The sequence below is a fragment of the Rhamphochromis sp. 'chilingali' genome, assembly GCF_963969265.1.
Source record: "Rhamphochromis sp. 'chilingali' genome assembly, chromosome: 1".
Lineage (NCBI taxonomy): Eukaryota > Metazoa > Chordata > Actinopteri > Cichliformes > Cichlidae > Rhamphochromis > Rhamphochromis sp. 'chilingali'.
In genome coordinates this window covers 71,200,468-71,217,684 of record NC_137929.1, presented here as the reverse complement: position 1 = coordinate 71,217,684, position 17,217 = coordinate 71,200,468, and the positions used below count along the sequence as shown (strand labels likewise).

General features: G+C 44.0%; 1 protein-coding gene across 1 annotated transcript in view; it reads right to left on the bottom strand.

Annotated features, from left to right (window-relative positions):
* Window positions 1-17,217, bottom strand: part of LOC308395886 (alpha-2-macroglobulin-like) — a gene marked incomplete at its 5' end in the record, with an annotated part of 66,161 nt that overhangs the window by 12,510 nt on the left and 36,434 nt on the right. Inside the window, 8 exons of the mRNA XM_080880925.1 lie at window positions 5,732-5,815; window positions 6,039-6,090; window positions 6,176-6,297; window positions 7,233-7,359; window positions 7,851-8,076; window positions 8,446-8,560; window positions 8,658-8,772; window positions 8,879-9,022. Of these exons, the coding sequence (XP_080737051.1) occupies window positions 5,732-5,815; window positions 6,039-6,090; window positions 6,176-6,297; window positions 7,233-7,359; window positions 7,851-8,076; window positions 8,446-8,560; window positions 8,658-8,772; window positions 8,879-9,022 (985 nt within the window). The remainder of the gene's footprint in view (window positions 1-5,731; window positions 5,816-6,038; window positions 6,091-6,175; window positions 6,298-7,232; window positions 7,360-7,850; window positions 8,077-8,445; window positions 8,561-8,657; window positions 8,773-8,878; window positions 9,023-17,217) is intronic.

The following is a 17,217-nucleotide window of genomic DNA, read 5'->3' as shown; positions in this document are numbered from 1 at the left end:
TTTTTGCAATTTTTATCGAACCTCTAGCAGCAGCATTTAGACAGGCTACAACAATTAAGGGCATAAAATGTAAGAACATAGAACATAAAATCAGTCTCTATGCGGATGATGTGTTGCTTTTTCTGCAAAACACACAAACCAACCTCTCTGAGGTAATTACTCTAATAAACTGGTTTTCAAGAGTTTCAGATTATTCAATTAACTGGCCAAAATCTACAGTTCTCCCCATTAACTGCTCCTTCCATAATTCTTCCTCTGCCCCACTGCAATCAGGAAATATTAAATATTTAGGTATTAATGTCTCTCCTAAGCTTTCAGACTTAACTAAATTAAATCACATCCCACTTCTAAAGAAAGTAGAAGGCGATCTGACTAGATGGAAATCTTTACCCATATCACTCATGGGAAGGGTCGCCACTATAAAAATGATGATCTTGCCAAAAATAAATTACTTATTTTTGATGATCCCTAACAAACCATCACAAGATTGGTTCAGATCTCTGGATTCATATATTTCCAAATTCCTTTGGAAAGATAAACCCCCGCATATTAGCTTAAAAACGCTACAAAGAACCAAGGATAGAGGAGGATTAGATCTGCCTAATTTTCACCAATACTTCTTAGCCAACAGGCTTCAGTTCATCTCAGAATGGTTAAAACATACCTTCTTAGTTGAGCCCTGGCTAGATGTTGAACAGGCACTATGCAAGGATCTAGAGATTTCAGACCTACCATTTATTAGCTCAAACATCAAAAGACATGAATGCTTTAAAAGTATCAACATCAGCTCCTCTCTGACAGCATGGTGGGAGTTTCTAAAAATAACGGAGTCTTCACTAATCCCATGCAAACGTACTCCTATCTGGAATAACCCTGACATATTACAAAACAATAATATGATTAACTTCCCAGAATGGAGTTGTAAAGGAATTAAATACTTAGAACATATATTGGAGGGAACAGAATTGATCCCATTTGACAGACTAGTTGCACAATATGGGATCAACAAGAAAATTTTTTTAGAATATCAACAAATTAAATCCATTATAAAAAAGAAATTTAACCTCAGTCAAGTTGAATTACAAACACCACCAAGTGCGGCACATTTCCTTACTCTTAAATCCCCCAAATTATTATCTAAAATATATAGAACATTCTCTAAATTAGATGAATCAATATCCCTTCCTATTGCAAAGTGGGAAGCAGATTTATCAGTCAGTTTAGACCAAAACTTCTGGTCTCAGGTATGCTTAAAAACTTTTAAATTGATTAAAAATCCCAGTCTGCAATTAATACAATACAAAATACTACATAGAGTGCACTATACAGGTCATCGGATGTTCAAGATGGGCTTTACATCTTCCAACAACTGCTCACACTGTCAAAACAATACACCAGACAATTACATTCACGCTCTTTGGTTCTGTCCACCAGTGCAGAAGTTTTGGCACGAGATATGTGAAGACTTATCAAAGTGTCTGAAATGTAACATTCCAACTTCCCCCTTAGTGTGTTTGTTGGGCAGCTTAGATAATGTCACTTCAGAAAACAATATAGCCCATATGGTTTTCACTGCCCTATGCATAGCCAAGAAAACAGTCCTCATGAACTGGAAAAATAAAAATAATCTTAATTCTAACCAATATAGAAATTATCTATTAGATTACATTAGTCTTGATACAGCCTCTGCCACCACATCAGATCAATTGCTCTGGGCTCCTTTGATCGGCTCCATCACCTAGTGGGGGTGGGGGGTCATAGTTTGGTCCCGCCTTCAATGTTGTGATTGGTGTGGGGGCAGGGACAGGCTTAGGGCGTCGGGGGGTTCCCCGGAGGCATCTTCCTTGGGGGGCTCAACCTGGGGTAGCGGTCATGTCCGGTTGGGGGCTCTTTTCTGACCATTTCCTCATGGCTGCGTGCAGCGGGGCTAGGGGAGGGTCTGTGATGATGGACGTGGGTTACTGACCTGGTAGCCTGTCTGCCCCTGGGTGGGTCCGGGATGGGCGTGAGTATCTGGGGGCGCTCCATCTCTGGGCCGGGGCCCTGGCTGGGCCTCGAGGCCTTGGGTCCTGGTTTGTGTGTTGCCGGGGTTGTGGGCGGGTGGGTGCATGGGAGTCCATCCCTGGCGCAGGTTGCCGCCGGTGTGTCGAGTCGCCTGTGGGGCTCTTCAACCGGTGGGGGAGATTGTTACACCTTGCAGGAGCTTTCCTCCCCTCAGGAACTCTCTGCAGGAGGGGGAGATACAGGAGAGGTGGAGGAAGATCTCAGCCTGGGCGTCTATTGTCTCATGTAGTCTAGAAGACGAGTGGATGGTGGGGTGGGTGCAGTTTTCTCTGTGGTGGGGTTGGGTGGACTGTCCCGGGCTCTGTGGCGCCGGGGGGCGCAGCTGCGCTGGGCCCCGGTCTGGATGGGTCTGGGCCCCCTTTTCCCTGGCGGGTCGCGGAGTGTGGGAGTGCCTACTGGGGTCAGCGGGGGAGCTGGCCCCAGGGAGGGGTCACTGCCCCTCCCTTCCTTCCCTCCCCATCTCCAGCTGCCTCCCTCCTCCCGCTCCACCACAACCACCCACACATGCAGGGCCTTGGAGTAGGGGTATGTCACCAGGATGCAGAGGAGGCTACCCCCCCCCCCCCCCCCCCCCCTGTCCCCTTCTGGTTGCCTCTGCCTCAATTTTATCCCACAACTTAGACATTCACATTACTCACACTCTCATTACACATACATATAGGATCTTGGGGGTGGGCACAATACACGGAGTCCAAGTTACCATCAGGGTGTACACCTCACCCCTGGCATCGTTGCCCACCTCTCAATTTTAAATACACGTAGACATTGAGGGCTAACAGGAGGGACTATGCGCTTACCTGCTGCTCTCTGGCAGGTAGCTCCATGCCCTCCTGGGTTTTAATTGCACCTTAGAACACACATGCATCAACACTACAATGAGCGGGTGGAGGGAGGTTTGGAGTCTTCTCTCACCCCCGTTCTCTGCGGCCTGCTGGAGCAGGGGGGCTAGGAGGAGGAGTTGGCCGTCCGGCTGCGGTCTGGAGTGTGGGGCCTCCCTGCTGCTGCGGAGTCGGGGCGGTCTGCCTCTCCCCACCGCAGGGAAAAGGGTAACACCACCTGGGTCTGGGTGCAGTTCCCCCCTCCAGGGGCAGGGGTACCTAGACCCGGTTTGTAGAGTACGCTTGGGGAGTGTGATCGCGTGTACAGCATCTCTTTATATTTGTCTCCACGTTGGTTGAGTGTGGAGTAAGTGCATATGAGAGCATGAGGGTGGGAATGGATGTTTGTGTCTGTGTGTGCCTGTATGTCTGTGTCTATATGTCAGGTTGGGTATCAGACGCCACCTCTCTGGGGACATCTCGGGCCTTCCAAGGTTTGGAGGCCTATCTCCACCCACCACCACTTCCCCTGCCGGTGGCGGACTCCCTCAGGTGTCGGTGCGTTGGTGGTTCTTTGTATCTGGGGGTGGGCGTCCGGGTACACACCAGCTCACTCCTTGGCGGCCGCTTATTGGGGCTCGCTCGGGCCATTTCGGAGGTGGGGTGCCCCCGGCCTCTCGGCCTGGGGCTCGGTCACTCAGGCACAGCTGGCTGCCGGCGGAGCCCACGGGCGCATCACTGCAACTCCCCCTGGCTTCTGCTCCGCGGCTGCTGAATGAGCCCTCATCTGGGACTCTCCTTAGCTCTTACTGGGACAGTGGCGCAGCTGCCCCTCTGTGGGTCTTCCTTGGTCTCTTGTGTTCTGGGGGCCTCTGGATGTCTGGAGTTTTGATCTCCTCCATACCCGCTTGATACCATAAAGGACAGGGCTGTGGCTCCCCACACTCCCTAGCAGATCATTACATGGAGAAACCTTTGGAATACAAGCATGCTGATCCACACAGGTATGCACACAGGTGTACACATGGGTATTCACAGACGCGGACTACAGCTTTCTTGGCTGCTGCCTCAAAGCACACTGTGCGCTGTCTATCTTGCGTGCTGAACAATATCGTCTATTATTTAGTAACTATTGATATCTACTGCTAGCTAGTTTATTGTGATGGTGCTTTTTTTTTTCTATTATTATGTTGCTCTTTGTTGTTTGCTGTCTCCTCTGTTTGTTTTTGTTTTTTTTTCTCCATACAGGTGACCCAGGAGTTTTTTTTTTTTGTTGTTTGTTTTTTTTTCTCTCTTCCCCCCCTTCTCACCGTCTCTTCTCCCCTTTGGTTTTCTTTCTTTCTCTCCCCCTCTTTCTTTCATTCTTTCCCCCTGTCCTATTAAAAAAAAAAAAAATGACAAAGGATGAACTGAAGCTCCGCCATCACGTGATGTCACATGCTGCTGTCTCTGATGTCACTTAAAAAAAAAGAAAAAAAAAAGAGAAATGCAAATAGATAGAATAAAATTATGCACAAATTTTGCACACAACAAAGTTATATGGTACTATTTACCTAAAAATGCAGCCCAGGCCTCAGGCGTTTTTTACATAACCATTTAAATCTATTTACAGAACAATCAGGTGTACTGCATCAAATAAGAAGGCACACAAATGATTTGTGTTCAGTATAAGACAGAGGAGAACAGCACAGGCCTAAACCAGGTCTGACAGCAGGAGGAGCATATGTCCAGTTTTCCATGTGGGAACAGCGTTTACACTGGACTCTGCCTTTGACGGCGTTTTTGGAGCAAATGTGACATTCAGCAGTATAACTGACACACAATACAACACAATAACTACACAACACACTAACTACAGCCTCCAAACACGCTAAACGTCACTAATGTGTGACATATGAAAACTCGCTCTCTCTCTCTTTTGCTCGCTTTCCGTCACTACTAAAAATGCCGTTCTCCCTAAATAACCAAGCGTCACATGTTGCCATATCATTTTTTGATTGGCTGACATGGTAAACTCTAACACCAATAGGGAAGGGGTGTTTTTTATTTTTATTTTTTCACGCGCAAGCGGAGAGTGGTTGCTAGCGCTGTCTGTAGAAAACGCCGTTTTTACCGTTCTTCCTGCTGTAAACGCCGCTGTTTTGTTCAGAAAAAAACATTATGTGTATTTTTTATCATAACTCTGGTTTTACGTGGCCCATCAACACAATTCAAGAACTGGTATATAGTCTGAAGTCCGTTACTTTCGACCAACAAAACAACCTGAAGAGTCGGTTGGGAGCTGAAAGAGCCGGCTCTTTTTAATGCGCCGAGCCGAAAGAGCCGGTTCTCCAACAAGAGAAAGAAATCCCATCACTATCTTGTGGCTGTGTCGTCTTAAATTGGTCATGTGATTTTGACGTGTCGGCGCGTACGTCGACCGCAGAGGGTTAACATGGAAAATGATCCAGGACACCAGAAAGTGGCCGAGTCAAAATCTGGACTTAAATCCTACTGACATGATTCTGCATGACCAGAACGATTGCGCTGGAAAACTCTCTGGTGTGACTGGGCCAAAACTCAGCGTTTCAAACACACTTATGACTAAAGCTAGACTGCAGTTCTTCCTGCACAGAATGGCACAAACAGCCTTTTTGGGGTCCATTTCTTTTTCACACAAGGCCAGGAAGACGTGGGTCTATCTATAAATGAAATCATCTTTTAAAAGCTGAATACGGTTTTTACTTTTACTTGAAGGTGACGTCTCTTTTATTTTCTGTTGTTTTAGTAATTTGCCTTTTTAACAAAGCTTTGACCTGCCATATTTTTATTTGGCTGAATCAAAATTGAGATGAAATGATGAGGTTTACCCAGGACTGATACAGAAGTGCGGGCAGATCCTTCTATTACATTCTCAGGCAGATGTATCTCTGCTTCCTCCGTCAGCGGGCTTCCTGTGTACAGACACAACAAACGTCCAATCAGGAAGTCACGACTACAACAGTTACTGTTCAAAGTCACCAGGTGGCCTGATCTTCAGCACATATCGTTACATTTTGTGAAAGTAAAAGATGAAAATTTGGCACATTTTATGTACACAGTGCACTCCACTGCTAACTTTGAGCATTTAGGTCATTTCTTTATTTAAACTTTGTGACTGATGGACATCACACTGACCTTTTGGACAAAGAAGCCAGTTGTACGTCTTTGTCGTCTCACTTCCCTCAGCCTGAGGAAAAGTATCTTTAAAATGAGTAACAATTTAAATTTTATGAGTAAAAATGTTTTTCTCGTCTCGTATTTATGACACTGACCTTCACTATGAGAGATTTGGTGACCACGTCGATGCGACCTCTGTCTGGTACGCTCACAACCTCATTATCGCATGACACATGGGACGCTACGGCCTCAGCAGACACAGTCACATTCACAGCCCCTAAAAGCAGCAGCACAGGTCACCTTCTTCGTCTCTCCATTAAAATAAAGGTTACCGAGGTTGTTTTACAGATTTTGTAGAAACCAGATGGAAATGTGTTGGGACAAAAGGAGGCGGTTAACTGTGATCACACTAGATCTACATCTAGATCTAAAGCTAGATTTAATGTTGGTTCTAAATCGAAGGTAAGATCAATTACAATTGGAAATTTTACTGCATCAGGCATGAAAAACATGAGCTGAAAAAAAAAACAGTCCAAAATGATGTCAGGGTTGCTGCTGAGTCCTGCTGGAGGCCAAAGTACTGCAAATCATAAGATCCATTTAAGATTAAGAAGAAATCATTTGCATGGTAATGCAACTGCAAACAGTCTGTTCTAATGATACTGACCAAGGGAAGCATGCATAATGAATTGAAAGAAAGGTTTCAAAATGACTTGTAATTGGCTAAGACAGCTGCATTAAGTAAAGCATGAGGATGGAGGCAGCTGCTGCCCTCAGACTGGAGGTATAGACGTTCTGCCCCACTCCCTACAACCCCCACGTTTAGCCTTCCAAACACAGGGGTTATATTCTTGGTTTACCTGGATTTGCAGCTGCATTTGACTGTCTACATGTCCTAGCTCTACACTGCACACTCACTGTGGTCTAATGCACACACAGCTTTCTAAATTCCATGAATATAGCTTATTGGGGCTCAGATTCTCTCATTTCATTATGATAACTTATATTTCAGCAGTATTTCTCACATAGTGTTTTTATAATTGCTCTTTATTGTTTTAATCTCATTTATTCTATTTAGCCATCTTATGTGGATTCTTTTTAAGTCACTTCCTGAGAGTTCACTTCCTGCTTCTGGGTGCTGCACTTGGGTCGTACTCAGCCTGCCACACAGCGGTTTCCTGGCAGTGTGGAGGACCAAAGCCTGATCCTCACCTAAGGCTGTTGGGATCATGGTCCACCTGAGGGTCTTGCGCTCGTTGGCACACAAACAGGATGTGTACAGATCACCAGAGAGAGGCGTGAGGGTGTAATCTGAGGACGGCCCAGGAGTGACAGTAACCTGTACGAGGAACACAGACATGGCTACATTTAAACCTGAGTTCAAATGTGAACACATTTCTAAGCATCTAAACAAATGCACAAGTTTGATGTTATGAACTCATGATCAAAGTAGACCTTCATTTTACTTGGATACTTTAATCACTCCCTTCCTAATTGTTTCCCTCCATCTGTTTTCTTACAGCCTCCACACTAAACTCTGTTCTACAAGGTGCATGAGCGCACAAAGAAAGCTAGAGGAGGGCTGGTAGTGTAAAGACATGTGATTGGGCAATCCTGGTGTCTGTGCTTGCAGGTGAGCTTGCAGGTGTTGGTGAGCAGGGGCCCTTCAAGAACGGCCTGCATCCTGCATGGTTATATTGCCAAAGAAAAGATATTTTCTATTGTATTTTAATAACTATGATATAAATTTTGCTTAGAAAGTCATGTTTTCAGTATGGCTTTCCTTGGCTATGAACAGACATGTATCTAAACACTTTAATCATTCATTACCATGATGCAGCTGGTCAGGTAGTTAAAGACAGTCGCCCTCAGTTCAAAGTGCTCCCCCCGGATGATGGAGTAGGGCATGGTGAGTTCAAGGAAGAAAGGTTGGAAGACTTTCATTTCTTTACGAGGAGCCAAACCAAAACCCTGAGAGGACAAACAGAAAGCCTCCGTCTCCCAGGTGGTGATGGTGTCTGGGACAGTCAGGGACACGCCCCTTTTTCCATCGTCTCTGAAGCAGCAGATACACACAAACATATTCTGTAACATAATCAAACATGTTTTTATGTCTGTAAATTACTTGTATAACAGTGTAGTTACATCCTGCAGTGTGAATTACTTGTATATGTTGCATTGACAAAGCAAAAGAGCTCCATGTTGCTGATGACAGTGAAATAATGTATCCCACAAAACTTTAAATATGACAAAACATCAGCCTGAAGCATCAAAACATGCTCAAGAAAAAACTCACAATTATTCTATTTTCATGTTTTTCATGTGTGCAAAGACACAGCAGAAAGTTCACATGGGTTTCTAAATGTGATCGTATAAACTTTTTAAAATGTAAAATGCACCAGATCTCTTCACAACAGATACTTACCCAACTTCCACCAGATCCCAGATCCACGTCTCAGGGAAGAAAGAGCGAGCTGTCACTATTGGCCCAGCAGATCCCAGACCACGACCAGAAGAATCACTACGATCAGGAACCATATCTAAAGAAAAAAAAGGAAAATAATTACCGGTTTTCTTTTTGTTGAATACAAAGAAAATTTGTATCAAAAACACAACGCAAACAAGAAAATGATTCACCATAGTAGTACATGGAATAGATTTCAGTTGAGCCATCATGGTATACTTTTCCTTTTAACTTGAGGCATGAAGGCAATCGAAAAAGCAAGTTTGTCGCCATCTTCAGTCCGACTTTCTAGATATTTCAGCAGCACACAAAGATCAGCAAAAACTGGTGCAACAACAAAAACTATTGTATTTACGTTATGTTTGACGGACTCACAGGTATACTTGTATTTTACCTGGAAAACTGCATAGGCGTCATTTTGCTCTTGACTGGGGTACGGCAAAACATATCTTTTTGGTGTCACATTAAGGCATTCTGTAGCATCATCAACCTCATACGGGATACCTGAGGATTTCTTGAGTGGGAGCAAGTCAAATATCTGAAAAGAAAAGTGCAGTTCAGCAAAACCTCCAAACATTTTTAGTCCTATGAAGTTTTGACTGATCTATCATGATCATGGTCACATTTGGTCCACATAATTGTAAACTCTTAAATGAAGTACTGGTGTAAATATTAGAACCAATTAGGTTCAAATGAACTGCTAGATTATCTAAGAAGGGTTCTTAAAAAATAAATAAATAAAAATGATGAAGTCAGCAGTAAGCCTCCACAGATATGAGGTGTTGTAGTTGAGGGATCTTACAGAAGTTGTACAATTTCTCTATAAACTGTTCGTTCTTAGTGACTTATATGGTAAGTGTTCTCCATTTGAAGCTGTCTCTGTAGCTCCTTTAACTCACCAAGTCTCACTTTTTCCAGGTTTTGCTGTATGTATAACATTAACAAATACTTGTGTATTTGAGCAGTTTTCATGTAAAGTTAAAGTCTTCTCAATAAAGTACAGGGAGTGCAGAATTATTAGGCAAGTTGTATTTTTGAGGAATAATGTTATTATTGAACAACAACCATGTTCTCAATGAACCCAAAAAACTCATTAATATCAAAGCTGAATGTTTTTGGAAGTAGTTTTTAGTTTGTTTTTAGTTTTAGCTATTTTAGGGGGATATCTGTGTGTGCAGGTGACTATTACTGTGCATAATTATTAGGCAACTTAACAAAAAACAAATATATACCCATTTCAATTATTTATTTTTACCAGTGAAACCAATATAACATCTCCACATTCACAAATATACATTTCTGACATTCAAAAACAAAACAAAAACAAATCAGCGACCAATATAGCCACCTTTCTTTGCAAGGACACTCAAAAGCCTGCCATCCATGGATTCTGTCAGTGTTTTGATCTGTTCACCATCAACATTGCGTGCAGCAGCAACCACAGCCTCCCAGACACTGTTCAGAGAGGTGTACTGTTTTCCCTCCTTGTAAATCTCACATTTGATGATGGACCACAGGTTCTCAATGGGGTTCAGATCAGGTCAACGAGGAGGCCATGTCATTAGTTTTTCTTCTTTTATACCCTTTCTTGCAGCCACGCTGTGGAGTACTTGGACGCGTGTGATGGAGCATTGTCCTGCATGAAAATCATGTTTTTCTTGAAGGATGCAGACTTCTTCCTGTACCACTGCTTGAAGAAGGTGTCTTCCAGAAACTGGCAGTAGGACTGGGAGTTGAGCTTGACTGCATCCTCAACCCGAAAAGGCCCCACAAGCTCATCTTTGATGATACCAGCCCAAACCAGTACTCCACCTCCACCTTGCTGGCGTCTGAGTGGGACTGGAGCTCTCTGCCCTTTACCAATCCAGCCACGGGCCCATCCATCTGGCCCATCAAGACTCACTCTCATTTCATCAGTCCATAAAACCTTAGAAAAATCAGTCTTGAGATATTTCTTGGCCCAGTCTTGACGTTTCAGCTTGTGTGTCTTGTTCAGTGGTGGTCGTCTTTCAGCCTTTCTTACCTTGGCCATGTCTCTGAGTATTGCACACCTTGTGCTTTTGGGCACTGCAGTGATGTTGCAGCTCTGAAATATGGCCAAACTGGTGGCAAGTGGCATCTTGGCAGCTGCACGCTTGACTTTTCTCAGTTCATGGGCAGTTATTTTGCGCCTTGGTTTTTCCACACGCTTCTTGCGACCCTGTTGACTATTTTGAATGAAACGCTTGATTGTTCGATGATCACGCTTCAGAAGCTTTGCAATTTTGAGACTGCTGCATCCCTCTGCAAGATATCTCACTATTTTTGACTTTTCTGAGCCTGTCAAGTCCTTCTTGACATCTAATCAACTCTTGGTGGCACTGTCACTTGGTGTCCGCTCGCTCTGCGGTAGAGTATCACTTCCTGTTCCTGCTCGAACACAGTGGTGTTTCTGAGTAGCTTATTTGCTTAGCAATTTAATTAACAACTTTTAAATACATTCTTTTTCATAGTATAATCTTCACGTGCTTCATCCGAAGCACACTTTCTGTGTACTCACTACCTAATTTATAGCCAAAGTATTCACTCACTGTCTCTGTACTGTTTTGCTAGCTTAGCTTAGCTCGTAGCCGACTGGTTAGCACCATGGCTACTTCACCTGTCCCTCCTGCACTTTCTTGCTCATTGTGTCAGATGTTTAGTTACTCCTTGGCCTCCTTTAGCAGTAATGATATCTGTAACAAATGTAGCATATTTGCAGCTCTGGAGGCCAGGATTACTGAATTGGAGACTCGGCTTCGCACCCTTCATTCACCCATCGCTAGCCAGGCCCCTGTAGCTGGTGCAGCCGAAGATAGCGTAGGCCCCGCTAGCTGTTCCCCGGCAGACCCCAAGCAGCTGGGGAAAGAGGGTGGCTGGGTGACGGTGAGGAGGAAGCATAGTCCTAAACAGAAGCCCCAGGTACACCACCAACCCGTTCATGTGTCTAACCGTTTTTCCCCACTCGGCGACACACCCGCCGGGGGTTAAACTCTGGTAATTGGTGATTCTGTTCTCAGACATGTGAAGCTAGAGACACCGGCAACCATAGTCAATTGTCTTCCAGGGGCCAGAGCAGGCGACATTGAAGGAAATTTAAAACTGCTGGCTAAGGGTAAACGTAAATTCAGTAAGATCATAATTCACGTCGGCAGTAATGACACCCGGTTACGCCAATCGGAGGTCACTAAAATCAATATTGAATCAGTGTGCAACTTGTCGGACTCTGTAGTTTTCTTTGGTCCCCTCCCCAATCAGACCAGGAGTGACATGTTTAGCCGCATGTTCTCCTTAAATTGCTGGCTGTCTGAGTGGTGTCCCACAAACGATGTGGGCTTCATAGATAATTGGCAAACCTTCTGGAGGAAACCTGGTCTTGTTAGGAGAGACGGCATCCATCCCACTTTGGATGGAGCAGCTCTCATTTCTAGAAATATGGACAAATTTATTAAACCCCCCAAAATATGACTATCCAGAGTTGGGACCAGGAAGCAGAGTTGCAGTCTTACACGCCTCTCTGCAGCTTCTCTCCTCCTGCTACCCCCCCAAAAACCCATCTCCATAGAGACTGTGTCAGCTTCCAAAAAGACAAAAAACAAACTAAAAACCAGCAACAAACAACTTAAACATAAACAATCACAAAGAAAGAACAATACAGTATCCACATCTGAACCAAAGAGTAAAACAGTGAAATGTGGATTATTAAATATTAGGTCTCTCTCCTCCAAGTCTCTGTTAGTACTGTGATATTATTCTGTTATCATATGTTACCTTATATATGTAATCAAAGTAGTTGAATTATGATAACAGCTGTAGGACGTATATTATCCTTTAGTTTAGATGGTGTGCTGTGTATGTAGTCTAGTTCTCATTATACTTTTGAGTTAACAGAACATATTCACAGATTAGTTCATTACATAAGTGTGCATCACTCTGTATCTTTGATCTGCTGTGAATGTGTTACACTGTTTTCTTGACATGCTTTACAGTTGAATCATAAAAAGAAAGATTGTTCAGGAGACTCTGCGTCTAGGGCAGAAGAGATAAACTACATTCCATACCCCCACCTTTGTAGGAAGACAGGGAGCCGAGGTTATAACTTAGGCACCGTAAGAGAGAAAGCATGTGAATGTTTGGGCTTTTACGACTAGGTGGGGGCCATTAGCGGCTATAAGAAGCTGAGTAACACGTCACCATTTTGAGACTGCTGTGACCCTCTTCATGCATGTCTCCCCATCATGATGGTTCTAAATGCTCTTTGTGTTGAATTGTATGGAAATAAATGATTGTTGATTGAGCATTTATGCACCGAGTATTGTCCTTCCTTCAGCCCAAAGATTAAAAGAATTGGGAGATTTCAACAACTTGGTGCCGTGTGACCCGGATCTTTGGTGTGCTGAGGAGGTGCAGATTTGGCCTTTGGTGAGATCGTGAGGCAAGGTGAACAGAGGACCGGTCCAAAAATAAAAAGGTAAGCACAGCCTGTTGTATTATAAATACCAAATGTGCATATTGGGCTTTCCAAATTAATCTGTTCACTGAGTTACACGTATTTTCACATTAAATTTGTCGGTGTCTGGTTTTTGGTGCAAGATACTAACAACATAAGTTGAGGCTGAATTCCAGTGTGTAAGATAAACTGCTTCTACCGAGAAACTAATAATACACTACGTTGAGCTAGTTGCAGTAAACTGCTTCTACCGAGATACTAATAAGACACTACGTTGAGCTAGTTGCAGCCCACTTTACCTTCCACATTTAATTTTGTCGAAGACTGGCTTCTGTAGCAATAATGCATTAGAATCTCTTGGAGACGCGGCCATCAGTCCAGTACATTGAATAGAGGTTTTGAAGTGGTTTATGGTGTCGGTTAAGTCCTCGTTCATGCGGCCATGAAATTAGTATAGAATTGAGGAAAAGCAGATGCTGACTCACGGTGCAGTTGAACGCTGGCAACGTGTAAAAGCGAAACACGTCCGTAGGTTTGGTTTATGATACGGCCGTGTTCCGGTGGTGCGGCCGTGAGTACAGCAGTGATTGGTGCTGGTTTCAGTACATTGAATAGAGGTTTGACGGTGGTTTATGGTATCAGTTGAGCCTCGAGGGCTGCGGTCATAAAATAATAAGTAAAATTTTACTTGCCATGAAATAAAGATAAAGCAGAACCTGGCCTATGGTATCAGTAATAACTTCAGGGGACGTATGCATCACCTTTACGATGCGATTTTGCCCCGTTGTGGCGGCCATAAGCGCAGAGAAAGGGGTATTTTGGTCTATGGTGCAGTGTGCTTTAAAGAATTCTAACAGTTGAGCTCAGAGGTTTCTGTGTAAAACTCCCGCTGAGGAAAAGTGCTGTGTGTGTGTGTGTGTGTAAGGCGCTCTGGGTGTGTGTAAGGCGCGCTCTGGGTATGTTGTCTGTGTGTGAAGCGTGGAACACAGTGACAGTGACGGTTGATGTGTCTGAATAGGAGGACATTAGTGCGAAGAGAATGCTTTAAGATCAAAGGTTGACGCCTAGTGTACCTGTGGAAACTAATTTTGTTCATGGTGTGGCGCCCCTCCTGGTCGTGGACGCGTGGCCAGGCCCAGCGGCGTCTGGATGCTAAGGTGGCAACTTGGGAACTGAGGACTCCCGTATAGCTACAGAAATAACCCTGGGACCGCCGTGTAACCACGGGTTCACATTTATTCTGGACTAGAACAAGAGAATGCTTTCACATCTAAGGTTGAGTTCTATCATAGGTGAAATATAAAAAGGTTGAATTCCTCGTCTCAGTGGTTGAAATTGTTGTGTGCCTGTCCCCTGACGAGTGTGAAATTAAATAAAGAGGGAATTTGGAGCCACATAGAGATAGACGGGCATAATTGGGTGTATTACTCTGTGGTGTAAGCATTTAAAAATAAAAATAAAAAGGAGAGATAGTAAGAGGTGTGTAGTGGAGAATTATGGAGGAGTAGAGAGAGGAATGTGTTGGGAGACTGGCGTGCAGTTTACGCTGTCGAGGTAGGCGGGTTGCCTGCTCATCTGTTTAACAGTGATGAAAATGAAATTAAATAAATCTCTTAGTGTGTTAATACAGGAAGCTGCGGACCTGGACCAACTGCCCCCACAAGCACAGCGGCCGAAGCAAAATTATAGGTAATGGGAACCACACCCAGCACGAATCAGCAGCTGTGAAAAAGACAGCAGCGAGGAGAGAATTAGAGGAGAAATGAAGGTTTTAAGAGCACATGACATTGGGTTGAATTTTGGGGCCAACGGACTTGTGGAGGTTGGGAAGGCGTCCGGAGCATCACAACAAAAGGTGAAACAAAAACACACACAAGCAGAGAAATGTGAGAGAGAGGCTCCTTTTAAGATAACGCCTAGTTTGAGAAAAGATAAAATTAACCTGCCTGCCTACAAATGCACACACATGCAATGAAGAAACAGCTTACACTCATGAACATGTGAAGATGTTCCAGCAAGGTTAAAGCAGCGAAACTTAACATACACCTGTTGTTAAAGGATAAATACATTACTGACAAATAAACTCTCTGGGTTGCACGACAACAATTTAACTTAAAAAAAAAAGACACTGGTCTGACCCACCAGTGAAGACACGACAAATTTAGTGGTTAAAAGATTCAAATTGTGACATGTTTTCTGCTGATTGATTAATACAAGTGATTACTGAATGAAAGAAAAGTCCATTTTTGGGCTTTTAAACATGATCTTAAGAATTTTAACATGTACCTATGTTGTCCTGTCAGCTTGGTGGGTTATGAGTGGATTATATGGTGAGAAAAAACAAAAAAAGGGGGAGAGAAGGCTGACACAGGGCCTGGTCCCGGTGTTTCTCCCCTTTCTGAATAACACAGCCAACACAACATCATTTTCCTGTTCGTTTGTTTTTGTTTTTTGTTTGTTTTTTGTTTTTTCTCTTTATGCTTAATTACAGGCTGCTTTGCCGGCCCTGAAAGCCGAGGCTGACCTGGACTCCTGCCCTCCCCTCTACGTGACCCTGACCAAATGCTGTAACAGCTGGACCCACAACAACGACCTGAAAAAGTCAACAGTGCTGCAGGAAAACGATCTCATGCAGCAGAGACGGAGAGCACTAAACCTAAGGCCCGTTTCACTACACGCCTCTGTCAGTGCGCCCCAGGGTGGCTGTGGCTACAATGTAGCTTACCATCACCAGTGTGTGACTGTGTGTGTGAATGGGTGGATGACTGGATATGTAAAGCGCTTTGGGGTCCTTAGGGACTAGAAAAGCGCTATATAAATACAGGCCATTTACCATTTACCATTTACACGGGGGAAATTCCCAGACTGCGTCAGCTGACAGAGCTGTGACGAGACGCCCGCCAAGCCCGAAGGAAAAGTAAGGCCGAGCGAAAGAATGCTGACCTTGATAACTTTGCATTCACACTGTGCAGGACAGTGATGGACCAACACGGATGATCGGGCGGCGAAAAGGGCGTGACCGAGACAGGAGGAGTAACTGAGGTCAGAAGGCACCTCAGAATGGACAAAAAACACAGAAGAAGATGCAGGTTTCACCTGCGGTGAGCATCGACACTGGAGAAAGGACTGCCCCGATTGGGGTCAGAACCAGGACGGACTGAATTTTGAGCAGCAGCAGCAGCAATGGTCGCAAACAGACTGAAAAGGAGGAGGGCAGGACCCCAGGGCATGCTTCAGGCCGTGGTTTACCCAGAACAGCAGAACAGGGAAGTGATGAACACACACACACACACACACACACACACACGCACACACACACACACGGGAATGCTGATTCACTGAGAAGTGATGCACACACATACACATGCACACGCTTGTGCAATGAAGAGTGATCCACACGCACACACACATATACACACGCACACACACATACACGCTGATGCAATGAAGAATGCTTTGCTTATGCTGATATGCAAAATGCTGCACACAAACATCCCAATACATAATTTTATGAGGAGCCATTGATTACCATTGATTACGTAGAATGTGTTATATGTCACCCAGAGGGCATTTATGTAGATTTTAGGAATAAGGTCTAAAACGGTTTGGTTATGAAAACAATGTCTGTGCGTGATGTCTGTTTATGGCTCAAGGCCTTGACTGAATTCTTTGCTGTGCTTCACACAGCCCTGATGAGGAACAGTGGCACAGAGTGAGGATGATGAATTAATAGTGTTAGGTTTAGGTCGGAGTACGGCATTTTCTGTGATTGAGTTTTAATTCAAGGAGGAACAAAAGGTGTTACGGCACCTGAGGTTCCTATTCCCACACAATATTGTCCCGGCAGGAAGCAAAAGTTCCTGTGAATTTCTGGTTGATTGTTTGGTTTTGCTTAGCGCTAGCTTGATTTTATCAGTGAGCTTTGGCTTGTGTTCTTTCTCGTAAGCGAGAGAGGGATAGTTTTATGCTTGGACATGTCTGCAATGGGCCCTAGTTTGTGTTATTTTAGTAGTATTTTGTTGGTTATGTCTGTTTTCGTTTTTGTTACAATGCACTGAGATAAGAAAATCTGAGAGGTGTGATCCACCGGTGGTGATATGTTGATATTTTGTGAGTCCATGATTTAACAATCAGCTCTTTAAACCAGGCCTGAAAGATTGAAATTTAAAGCGCTATGAAATATTCTTACAAAAACAGTTGCAAAGTGTGTTTCTCCATGATTGTAATTGGCTTGAGAGAAATTCACTTATATGGGACACTGATCA